Raw genomic sequence first — 13,007 nt, forward strand, 5'->3', positions numbered from 1 at the left:
TGATAATGACAGAGAAGATCCATGTTAGTGATTCATTATGACTAATCAGATCACAATTGAAAAGCAAGAGGAAATAAAATTATTGATACCTAAGTTTTTTATAAAATAGACTTTTTTATAACAGTAATATGTTTGTTAATAGAGAGTATACATTCCACTAATGGTTTATTTTAAGATATTTCATTAACCCGGTAGATAAGACAGTGCATAAGAAGCATTCTAGATAACACATTCCAAGTTTACTAACAGATGGCTTAATGGAAGACATAAGTTCTTCCCTCCATTTTACACTTCCATCATCTCTTGTTCCATATATCTCCTCATTCTCTAGCATCTACCTTCTTATAGAGTCAGGATATATTCAAAATCTCAATGGCTCTCCATTACTTACCAGTCCAATACAAATGGCTTTAGGCAATGTATCTACTGTTGTTTTTCAAGTGCTCCATGACCCACCCAAAGTGTATGCTTCCTAGAAAATTTCAAGCATTTTCCTGATTCTTTATTTTTGCTCTAGTATCTGTGGCAGAGGCTACCAGTTTCACACCTAAATCTGTTCTCTGCCTCTTGTATGATACAGAGTTGCTAGCTGGCCACAGAGTTGCCCAATTAGACTACATTTCTCAGCTTCCTTAAATAACAACATGTATAATTTCTCATCAATGGAATGCAAGTAGAAGTGATGTGTGTCTTTCTCCTTCTTCTTGTCAGGAGCTAGAAGACAGACATGTCCATGGCATAGCTTCAAACCTGCAGCCAAGATTGATACCTTAGAGCAGTGGTTCTTGAAGGCCAGTCTCTGGACCAGCAGTGGCATCTGAGAAATAGTTGGAAATGCAAATTCTCAGGCCTCACCTTGGGCCTAGTTAATCAGAAACTCTGGAATTGGGGCCACAAATCTGTTTCAACAGGCTCTCCAGGCAGTCATGATGCCTATTAAATGCTGGGGAATACCATCCCAAGGGATAGTGGAGGAACAATTTGGAAGACTGTTCTGAAAATGACCATCTGGAGCAGTGCCACCCCTCTGACCTGGCCTCTCATTTCACAAATTATATAGTTCTTTAGGTCACTGAATCATTGGATCACCTTCTTACAGCAGCACAGCATTTGCCCTGAGTAGTATTTAATCAGTCTGGAGTGGCCTGTTTAATATTTCCACCTGCTAAAATTGAAACCCTACCTGGGTCTGTGCAAGTTAGCACTGGCCCATTTACCTAATGCCAAAGAACACTAGGCCGTTTTTGCTTTCCTTTAATCTATTATACATATTGTTGACCAAACACTTTTTAAAAATTTTAATTGTATCACTTTTCTGCTTCAAATTCTTACTAGACTTTCATAGCACTTAGTCTAAAATACAAGATGGCCTAAGAGGTGCCTTCACCGTGACCCACATCAGTCTCTCCAGCCTCACCCTGGGCCATTTCATTTCTCTCTCTGCTCTTGTCACACTTTCTTCCTGTCTGTTCCTGAATAATGGCCACCTTTTTCACACTCAGTCCCATGCTGTTCACTATCTTACTTCTACTCATTCTTCAGGTCATTTCCTAAATATCATTTTTTCTTCTCCCTCACCCACAGCATATCCCCTATGAATCAAGTCAAAGCCTTAAAATCTCTTAGCATGAGCTTTACATTTCCTTTCTCAGCACTAAAATGTTTTATAATAATGTATTGCTTTCTATGAGCCTTGTTGCTGAGTGTGGTGCCCGTCACTTGCCCCAGTGTAGTACAAGAAGCTTGATGAGGGAAGGTCCCATATCAATCAGCTGCCTTTGTACGTGTAGCATCTAGTACCAGGCCTGACTCATAGTAAGCCTTCAATAAACATGCATCAACTGGATACAAAGTGGAACACTTGAGATTCAACTCACATGACATCTCAACTCCCAAGACTATTTGGATCCTACTTCTTTATAAAAAACTGTTGTTTCTGGCAGTTTTATTGATTAGAGTATCCCTATAGACCTAAAAGGCTGACATTCTTGCCCTGTTTACTATGTTTGTTCTAATGATTCTACTAGTAAGCATTGATGAAGTGATCTATTTGCTCTCGGAACCATACAACCTAGGTTCGGAGTACACCATATTTCATGCACTGCTGTGATTTATTTTCCTACAAGACAGCTTCAATGACTACCTCCCATAGCTAAAATTTTGCAAGGGACAGCCTTTTCCTACTGGACAGTCTCATCACTTCAGCATTGAAAACTATTCTTCAGTGGATCATGACCCAATCTTATTTCATACTTTGCCCAGCAAGGTAGTTTTTGCTTCATTCAAAATAGACAGTTCAGTATTCCCCACACATAGCCACCTCTGGGCCTTTGCACATTTTATTACTGTCTGCCAGGAATCTTCTCAAAATTAGAGCTCTTTTCTGGGACATTTCTCCCATGGTGACTATCTCTGCCTGCTGATTTCCTCTGTGTTCTTCAAGGCCCATTTCCAATGGATCCCAGAGATATAACTAAACAAATGCAAGTACACTCAGTGATTCTTGTCCATTGTGGGTTCTTGTCAGGTTAGTGGATCCCTGGTGAAAAGATCTGCCTTGTGTTAGTGCTCAACTGTGTATTTGGTCGTATGACATATAAGGGACACATGTACAATGTAGCAAAGCACTTGAAAGAGAACTTTAGGGAGTTCATTCAAATGAAAATCTAGACATTTCTAAAAAATTAAATCCATACATCAATCAATAAAAGAAAACAGTAGAAAATGCAGCTCTACTTTAGTACCATTACAAGAAGCTGTCAGATGTTCTGTCAATATTAAATATAAACTGCAAAGAACTAAATGAAGGATTGGTGAGGACAAATCTCTAGCAATCTGTACAGACTTGAAACCATGAACATCTACAGTAAAGATGCAGGAAATCTCAGCATAGAAAATCTAATATTGGTACAGAAAGTATCACTGAGTGAAGGGGATACCCTATCTCCCATTGGGATATATTAAAATACAAAGATTAAAATCAGTAGCATAAGAGATTCACAATTGGCAAAATTCTACTTTTCTCCTTGGTTAAATTAATAGCCTCAAACTCCCTCCTTTTACTTGTATCTATCTTAATAACAGTACTTAGTTAATGTAAAAAATCTTTTCCTGCTGAGCATGTAATGTTATTATTCTGCCAGGAGTCTGACTTGTTAGCAGCTCAAGTGGCCACATGAAGCTAATCCAAGGGCTATGGCACTGCTGTTTTCCTATGAGAAAAATCTTGCGGATATTCCCAGTCCAAGGATGTCCTGCCTGGGAACACTTGGCAGTACTACCACTCTAACATATCAGAGTACCTTAAATTGAGCTCCTTGGAAGCACAAGAATATAGTATAGCTGAACTGGAAATCTTTCTGGCTAATTAAGGAACCATGTGGGAGTTGTGCTCACGGCATTCTCATTTGTAAAGGAAGGAAGAAGTCACTTACGAATATGGAAGAAAACCAAGTGAAACATTTTGCTGAAGGCACATGGATTTTAGAGCTACCTCTTTCCCCTAAAAACGCTCCCAGTGAAAATGAGGGTTTCAGGTTATTTTTCATTTAAGTACTGGGGTCGATATGATTTTCAAAGTTCAAGATCATTATAATCCCAAAACCCCTTTGTTCTTCTGAAGACCAATACGATTCTAGCCTACAAAACTAGTAAAACAAATTAGTAGCTCAATTGACTAATTTCTTGATATAATGAAGATGGGTTACAGCATAGGATGCAACTTTTTTTCTTTTTAACTGAACAATAGTATTATTTATAAACCATCATGGCCAGTTGCCATTGCTCCAAGTTTTTCTCTTTTGATCTGCCGTTACTCTGGTCTTAGAATTTCTCTTTTTTTTTTTTTTCAATTGAGGACTCAGAATTACATGATATCAGTGACAAATTGTCCCATCCTTCTTCCTGAAACAAAGAATTCCATCTTGTCCTAAAGCAGAACAGACTACTGATCAATCCAGCAACCAAGAAATGGCTTCAACCTTGATGAAAGACATTTTGATAATATACCTTTTACTTACAGGAAATCAATCTCAGAATGCCAGAAGGGGAAGCATATTGAAAATTTAGTTTTCAAAAAGTGATCTGTGTTTGAGCTAAATGCATACCTACCTACCTACCTACCTACCTACCTACCTACATAAATAAGCACTTGCTGTAACACCGGAGACAGTACGTTTGCATCCATGTGAATAAACAGGATAAATATTTTTAAAAAGATGCTCTCATGTATACTCAAGTGACAGCATTCAGAAAAGTTCAAAATATGAACTCTTATTCCCATTCATGTGCTGAAATAAAAGCTGGACACCTGTAAGTATTCTTAATCCTCACTGTCCCCTCTGAGCCCTGTTTTATCTTCAGCATCACAGTACTGAGGTTTCTGTGTGTGGGGATGAAATACACAAGAGCAGAGATACAGGTCTTCCCATCATGGTGTTATCCTCCCCTTGAATAGACAGAATATACACAATAAATATATTATTATAGGTTGGAATTATCAGGGAAGATGTCACAGCCTTCCAAAGGGAAGGGCAGAACCTGTGTAAACAGTGAAAGGGATAAGTATGTAAAGGGAGAGGATGAAAGGTGTGGCAGGTAGGTCAGAATCATTTTTGTTGAGAGAACAATAATTATCTGGCTGGAAGAGAGATTTGGCTGTAAGATCCAAAAGAGCTGAAAAGTTGATTTGGCACCATTCCTCTTCCATCCAAATCCTCCTTGAAGGGCATTTACCAAGAGAAGAAAATATATATGAATATAATATATATATATATACACACACACACACACACACACACACACACATATATACATATATATATATATACACATATGCCATAATCACTTTATTTTAAATGACATGAAATTTGCTTTCTTGCAAATGGGATTGAGTAGCTTGAAAATGAGAGCAGGTCTTGGTGTCCAGTCTTCTGTCAATGGTCTTACCATTAGTTTATACAAATTTGGAAAATTAGACTTAGACTGATTAACAAATATTTCTATGGAATAAGAAACCAATGTGACAGTCCTGATTGTAGTCTTTCATTTACAAAGAAAGAATAAGTATCTATGGGCTATTAAGTAAAACAAAGAAAAAAAAGATTTGCCTGAACTGACAAGGTTTAGGATGTAAATTTTTGATTTGATTACATAAAATTGTATAATTATATATGGCTTCATGCAAGATTACATAAAAAAAACTCACTTGTATGGTTCAGAGACTACTTACATAAAACTTCACCTTCTTATTCCAAAGGGGTTTTAATGGGTATCCTATAAACTCTTTCTGATATGGATAAATTTTATCATTTTTCCCATTTGGATAAATTTAGAATTTTAATTTCTTATCATTATTAAGCTGAGAATCAGTAATTTTTACAGTTTTGTGCAACATTATCAATATTTGAATCTCTAAGCAGCACTGGCTCACTGTCTCGTGCCCTACCATTAGAAAGCACAGTCTATATAAACAAATAATTCCTGGATCTGCCTTGGATTTATATACGCTCCACTTCCTGAATACAGAAGCTATTCAGTGTACAAAGTTATTTCAATTTGATAATTTCTTCATATAATTACATTTTTTTCATGTTCAAATTTCACAGTAAAAATCATTCACGTACATCAAGTATACCAAGATGAGTTAAAAATTTCTTGCTCTAAATTCATAATGTGTATTGTGTTAAAATTATTTCTTATTACAGAGGGAAAACTGCACATCTAAGAGCTGCTTTTACTATAATTATTTGACAGGAAAGAGAGTGACAAGTCTACAAATAATAGTAGGCTTCCCAGGGGTGTCCAAATGTAAGAACTTAGACACAATAGTATAAAGACACACAGTGATTCAGAGCAGTTTCATTTCATAAAGACTAAATGTGCTAGATATGTGCAGATATGTCTAGAGAAGGTAGTAACTACCCAAGGTCAGTTTAAAAAAAAAAGAATAGTCACTGTGGGGAGTTTGTCTAGATAGATATGTCCCAAAGTGTACATCAATTACTTAAAATACATGGAGGCTTGCTATGGAGGGCAGAGACAAAATTTTAAATGTCTAGGGTACACACATTTACAGCAAAAAGCTCCACTTCAATTCATTACTTCAAACATTTCCAAACTGATATGACCAGGGAACAATCATATATGTAATTCAGTAGTAAACCTTATATATGTATGTATGTATATATATACATATGTATATATTTGTGATTTATTTACATTATCTGTGGAAGATGGTTAGAGAAGAGTTGAGATAAAGAAAGGTCTGTGTTGCTAGATTGGGACTCACTCTTCCTTCCTCATGTTCACGGAGCTCCTAATCTGAGATATCAGAATACTGCTTGTGGAAGAGGCTCTCTCCTACACGGGTTTACTATAGTAAAACTGGGATCCAAGGATCAAGACTCCTGGAGTCTCAGTCTCATCGAAGCTCTACAGAAGTCAGAGGAGAGAGTGAGAGTTTTTCTGAAAACAATAGTGAAAAGATTGAAGAAAATGACTGCTCTTCTGTGAGTCCCTTTCCTAACCCACTTTGGGTCAGAGGTATAGGACGGCCACTTTCTAACACTTAACCTGTCAGGGGAACTCCAAGAAAACCATTTGGGGATCTTTGAAACAAGTTCTCATAGTTGGGAGACATGAGTCTGAGGCCTGAATCACATCTGAAAACATGTAAATAGCCTGTGGACATGGGAGTCTGACTTCTGCCAAGGAATCCAAGGAGTCCAGACACAGGCTCCTCATTGCTTTAGTGGAGGAGGCAGCAGAGTGCAGAGAGATGGGCTAAGGGAAAGATGCACGAGTGCTTCTCTGTGGACCGGATCGAGCCTTACGGGAGGGCCAGCATAACATCTTAGGTCCTGTGCAAGAATGCCTCTTGGCAGAGCAAGAAGCCCTCAGCAGAAAGAGGCTGGAGATGACTGTCTGATTCTCAGGGTCTCATCTCAGGAAATACAGGAGATGGACTCAGTGGGGCTCAATGAAAATGCCCAAAAGAATCTCTCAAATAAAGTGCCAGCTTTAATCATCTGCCAAACCCACCCAGGGACACTCGTTTAAAAGCTCTAGCAGGCACATTCAAACTGCCTCTTCCCTCCCCTTTCCTCCCCAGGGCTATTCTACTTTGATGAGAAGACAAAGAACAGCTCCTGGTAGGCTCACCATAGAAGAGAGAGGAGAGCCTACAGAGCACACCTACTTTCCTCACTCCTGGTTCTTCCAGCCCCCAAAAGTCCTAGGTAGGGGGTGGGGAGAGATTTAATTTGCCCAGAAAAGATGAACCTCACTAAATTAAGTTAAAACACCAACTAGAGAAAAAAACAACAAAACCAAAACCAAACAATGGTGTTTGGATATTTCTGAAGTTGAGCTTGTTCAGTAACTAGTAGCAGAAACTCTGCAGCTTGCTGGCAATCCATAGCAGAGCACTGGGAAAGGCTCATTTTAAATACCACCCATCTTACACCAAAGTCCATATTTAAAAGAAGGGGAAAATGCAGCTGTCTGAAATGTAAGAGAATACAAAACATGATAGCTCATGAAATCAGCAGCATACAATGTATTTCAAGTCAAAGTTTAATCTGCACTGTGACAATGTAATGATCATGACACATTTTTTTTGGCTAAGAGAGAAAATAATAATAATGACAATTGTGCAGATAAAGCTCTCATAATCAGAGGACCTTATTCTACCGCTTGGGATGACAGAACTACTTAAACCTGGGGGGATCCAGGTTGAAGAGATGTTCCCTTAGAAGGAAGAATTAAATGACTCTTAAGATTCCAAACTAAAATAGTGAGCTAGGTGACCTGCAGCAGACTAGACATGATCAATATGTTCACCTGAGTCGAAGAGTATGATAAGTGATGGGGAGACGGTAGAGTCTCATGTCTAGGAGTGAATTCTGGAGCTAGATTAGGTGCTTGAACACTAGCACATTCTGAATGGCTGCTATAAAAGCTATTGGGTACAGCTTTTTCTCTTACATCAAAAATATATTACTGGGTACATAAAGGTGAAAATGATATCAATATTAATTTTGCAGACATCCATGGCAGATGGTTCCAATACACCTAAAGACAAATATTAACTGAAAAATAATTCATCAGTTGCTCAAAGTTTAACCTAGAATTATTCTATTACCCAGCAATTTCACTCCTCGGTATAAACCTAAAAGAAATGAAAACAGGTACTCAAACAAATACTTGTACACAAATGTTAATAGCAGCACTATTCACAATAGCCAAAGGTGGAAACAACTAAGTCTATCAAGTGATAAATGGCTAAATAAAATATGTTATATCCATATGATGGAATATTAGTCAGCCACAAAAAGGAATGAAGCTCTAAAACATGATACAAACTGGATGAGCCTCAAAAAGGTCACATATTATATGACTGCATTCATAGGAAACATACAGAATATGGAAATCAATAGAAAGGAAGCAGACTATTAGTTGCCTTGGGGTTGGGGGAGGGGAAAATGGGGAATGACTGTCAAACACTTAAAGGATGCAAATGTCTTAGAGCTAGATAGTGTTGGTAGCTTAACATTGTGAATGGACTAAATGCCATTGAGATGTACACTTTAAAATTCACCATTAACTGGTGAATTTTATACTAGGAGCATTTTATCTAAAAAAAAGAAAAATCCAAAGTGGCTGAATCACAAAAGCAGCTGCAAATCAATCATACACTATACAATATAAGATTGAAAAGAAGACATACATTGTTCATAAAAGTAAAAATTTTTTAAAGTAACAATATTTTTAGGACCTGAATTATGCTGACTAGAAAATGAGAACAGTATTCTAGAACGTAACTTCTTGATAGATCTGGATTTGAAGACAAAAAAAATTACACACTTTTAATAAGCAGTTCCTTATTAAATTGCTCCAAATGTCAGAAAGTAACAAAAAGTTACCCTAGTATCCTTGTCCTCTATTAAACACTTGTAAGATCAAGAAGTTGATGACTTGACTTATGGTAAACATCATAATATCTTTGCATATAAATATTTTATGACTACATAGTTCAATAGATTGGGTTCCCAAGTTAAATGTGGTTTATAGGGCAGGTCTAAAAACATAAAAATGGTGAACTGACTTAATCTGCAATATAATAAATGCAACCCTGGAAATTAAAGATTGCTTTTAAGAAAATATACAGCAACGATGCAAGCATAAGGAAAAGGGAAAAGAGCATTTTTATGAAAAGCAGTATCTACTGAAAGGGACAAAGAAACTGTGTAACAGAAGCATGTACCATGTTGTAATCTTATCTTAAATCCCCATAAATTTGCCCAAATTCTATTGAGTATACAATTTTTAGTCAAAATAATGACTGTATGAAGTTTCTTCTTCCTTATTATGTCCTTTGTTCTTTCCTGTTTAATGGGAGGCTTTATTTTAAAATGAACCTCAAAGCAATTTTGGTGGTTCATCTTTTCATTACTTCAGAAATAAAATATCAGCTGACTCACTGTAATAGTTGGTGGCAGTGTAATTACATTCATGAGAAATAAAGTATCTGGGTTCCCTTTTCCTATTGTGTGATTAAAGTATTGAAAACTTCAGTAAATAAAGTCACAAATGAAAGGATCTTTGGCTGTTTTGCAAGTAATTATGAGTCTAAGCTGTTATCACTCACCAGGGGAAATATTCTAGAACTATTTTAACCATTACTTTCAGATCTGCTCTTTTGCAAGGTGCATATTATATATTCTGCCATGCTCAACAGAGCTCCCACATTATAAATTCTTCCTTCAGTTATAAAATATTCTTATTTATCTGTCAGAAAGTTACTGATGTTTGGTCAATAATTTAAGTACTGTCTTATTATCCAAGGTCTAGTCCCAACTACAGTAATTCAGCATCAAAAAAAAATCTAATAAATAAATTATTGCACAAATTTACTCTTTGTCTTTTTTCTGAGAAAAGTTTAGAGCAGCAATCATGTTAATTAACACATTGTGTGTAAGAATGCATAATAGTAGCTGTTAAAGACTGGAGGGTGTGGTGACTTATCTAGATATAATGGCAACATATGTTCCACTACGCATATGGACTGTAATATAAATTACGATGGCACCACATATAGAGGCACAGAGAGACGTGCAGAGACTGTCTGTCCATATTTAATCAGCTAACATATTTTTCTCACACCTACTGGAGAAGCCTTTATATTCTTTCTACTGTTGAAAAATGATAGAACATAAACCATGATAATACGTTTATATAACATCATATATTCTGAAACATGTAACATTTTTCTGTGAATGCAAATTCAGATTTTTTAAAATTCTTATTTAAGAGAGACATTGAAAATAAAAGCTACATCTTGATGAAACTTCAAATTAGGGAACAGATTGTGTTTTCCCCCTATAAACACTTTAGCTTATTATAGTTTTGATAGAGGGCACAGTTTACTTATCTGAACACTATTAATTAAATTAGCAAACTAGCTGTGTTGAACACATTAGACAGAAAACAATTACCTTCTCTTGATATTGCCGCCTTGAGGAATCCAGAGACTGAATTAGAGCGGTGGCATGGCCAACGAACATGGCGTAGCAGGTGGCCCCCACTATCATGCTCAGCATGGTGATCCAGAGATCAGACATGCTCACCGGGGCCTGGGCTCCATACCCGATGCACAGCATGTGACTCATCGCTTTGAAGAGTGCGTACGAATACTGCTTTCCCCACGAATCATTCTGCAACAGAAGAGAAAAAGGAGCATTGGGATGGTGCAAGAAAAAGTGAGTATCACCTGTACACAGAAGCACTGTAACATTCTTGTCCTGGAGCATTTACACAGGTACTTCTCCCCAGCCAACAATCAAATGACTGATGTTTTCAAAGCCTGTACTGCAAGATGAAATAGAAAGCGTCTACTGTTACAATATGCAATCCTACTCAGTTTTAGGTGTGCTGTTTTTAAAACTAAAAATTCCTTTTGGGACAATGGCATGAGTATCATATAAAAATGCCAAGAGTGAATGCTGATGGGCTCATTTTAGTGTTTCCAGGAAATCTGGCCCTTCTCTAGTAATATATTTGCAAGCTGAGAAATGCTGCAGATGGGTGTGAAACAGCTAAGCCTAACTATAGGAATTTTTTATCAAAACTATGATGTTTAAATTTAAAAAATCTAAATGGTACATTTGTGTACTTCTTAATCCTGTATGTCTTAAATGAAAAATAAACAAACACAATTTGGAAATACGGGTCTGATAAATGAAAAGACTTCTTTGAAGTCTTCTCTGAGCAATGTATATTGGAATTCAAATGTCAGGGTTGATGATGGATGAATTTTGTTGGCTTTCTATACCGTAATAAAATAAAATAAGCAAAATAATATCTTGGCAGACCCTCTGAAAAAAAGGCTGATTTCTGACATTAGTTATTAGATGCAATTCTGATGTCATTTCAAAACTTTATTCTAAGCTCAATTCTACAAAAATAAGCTGTTCAATATATATTATATACTGTGATAACATTTAAGGAGTTTTTTAATCAATTTGTATCAAACTTCCTAGTCCAAGATTTACATAATTTATGAGACCCAGGGCAAAACAAAAATTTGAGGCCTTTTAGTTCAAAACATAGGGAAAAAAGTATTGTTGATGATTATATATATATAAGGTTTTTCTTTTAAAATATTTTATTACTTATAAAACTTATAATAATAGTGATAGTTGAGTAATAACATAAATTTGTGAATTTCAAAAAAAAGATATTTTGGTGTCATAATTATATATTATATGACAATAATATTACTGTACTATTGTGATATCTGTATTGACCATAGAATTCTTCTGGCTTAATTTTCTGCAGATTCATTCCTTAGGTCATCAAAATTTATACAATTAACAATTTCATCTCAATGATAAAACTGAAAGTGACAACGGTTGCTTTTTCTAATGCAAGATCACAAATAATTTATGATACTTTTTAATTTTAAGGAAAATCTTCCTGTTGATGCAACTGTTACTGGAACTATTAAGAGTATTTTATAGGCTGTGACAACATTAGGATATATCTCTGATAAATTGTTTTAATATATAAATTTTAGTATATCTGGAGATGACGATTCTCATGAAATAATTTTTCCATAGAGATTTAACTCGTCATATAAATATTTCATGTATGCCCGAATATGATTTTTTAATTACAGTTTTTATTTTAAAATAATTGTAGATGAACACAGAAATGATAAGAAATAATATATATCTCATGTACTCTTCACTCAGTTTCCCCCCAATGTTGTAGTACAATGTTACAATGGGAAATTGACATAGGTACAATTCACTGATCTCATTCATATTTCACTAATGTATGTGTACTTATTTGTGTGTGTATTTAGTGTTTAGCAATTTTATTACATCTGTAGATTCCTGTATTCATCACCACCATCAAGATACAGAACAATTCTATCACAATAAAGAAACTTTATACTGCTTTTATATGAAGTTCAATGTTAAATGTAAATGTATGCAATGATATTTTAATATTTCTTCTGACATTACTGTAACTTGCCAAGGTCGTGCAAGAAACCAAAAGTAGCTTCATGGTTTGTATATAATCCATAATGCCTGTTGATGTATTCTATTCCTGTATTTTCAATTACAAGGAAAATTTAATTTAAAAATTGTCTTCCTTGGCTCATTTAAAACTCCGTATGAAAATAGTGTTATTTTCCATCCTATGTGATGATCTTTAAATTTAATCTGTATTTCTAGGCTGGTGGATATATTCACTTTGCAACACTGCTAGAGTTTTCAAATCTGGACATTTTAAATTCAAGAATTCTAATAACTCTGCAATAAGCTTTATTGCAGTGGGCACACGAATGCCTTTATTTTGTAACAACTTTGTTGATAAAGTTTATTGCCCGAGCTCTGCAGGTTCTGTCTTAGAACTTAGGCGGGAGATTTGATATTTGTGTAGATACTACAGGGATGGACTCCTGGGACTGATAGGCAGGTGGCTCTCACCATGGGTCC

General features: G+C 35.8%; 1 protein-coding gene across 1 annotated transcript in view; it reads right to left on the reverse strand.

Moving 5' to 3' along the window:
• Positions 1 to 13,007, reverse strand: part of HCN1 (hyperpolarization activated cyclic nucleotide gated potassium channel 1) — a 325,260-nt gene that overhangs the window by 80,780 nt on the left and 231,473 nt on the right. Inside the window, exon 4 of the mRNA XM_032471845.1 lies at positions 10,497 to 10,715. Within this exon, the coding sequence (XP_032327736.1) occupies positions 10,497 to 10,715 (219 nt within the window). The remainder of the gene's footprint in view (positions 1 to 10,496; positions 10,716 to 13,007) is intronic.

Source organism: Camelus ferus, chromosome 3, assembly GCF_009834535.1.
Source record: "Camelus ferus isolate YT-003-E chromosome 3, BCGSAC_Cfer_1.0, whole genome shotgun sequence".
In the NCBI taxonomy this organism is placed as follows: Eukaryota; Metazoa; Chordata; class Mammalia; order Artiodactyla; family Camelidae; genus Camelus; species Camelus ferus.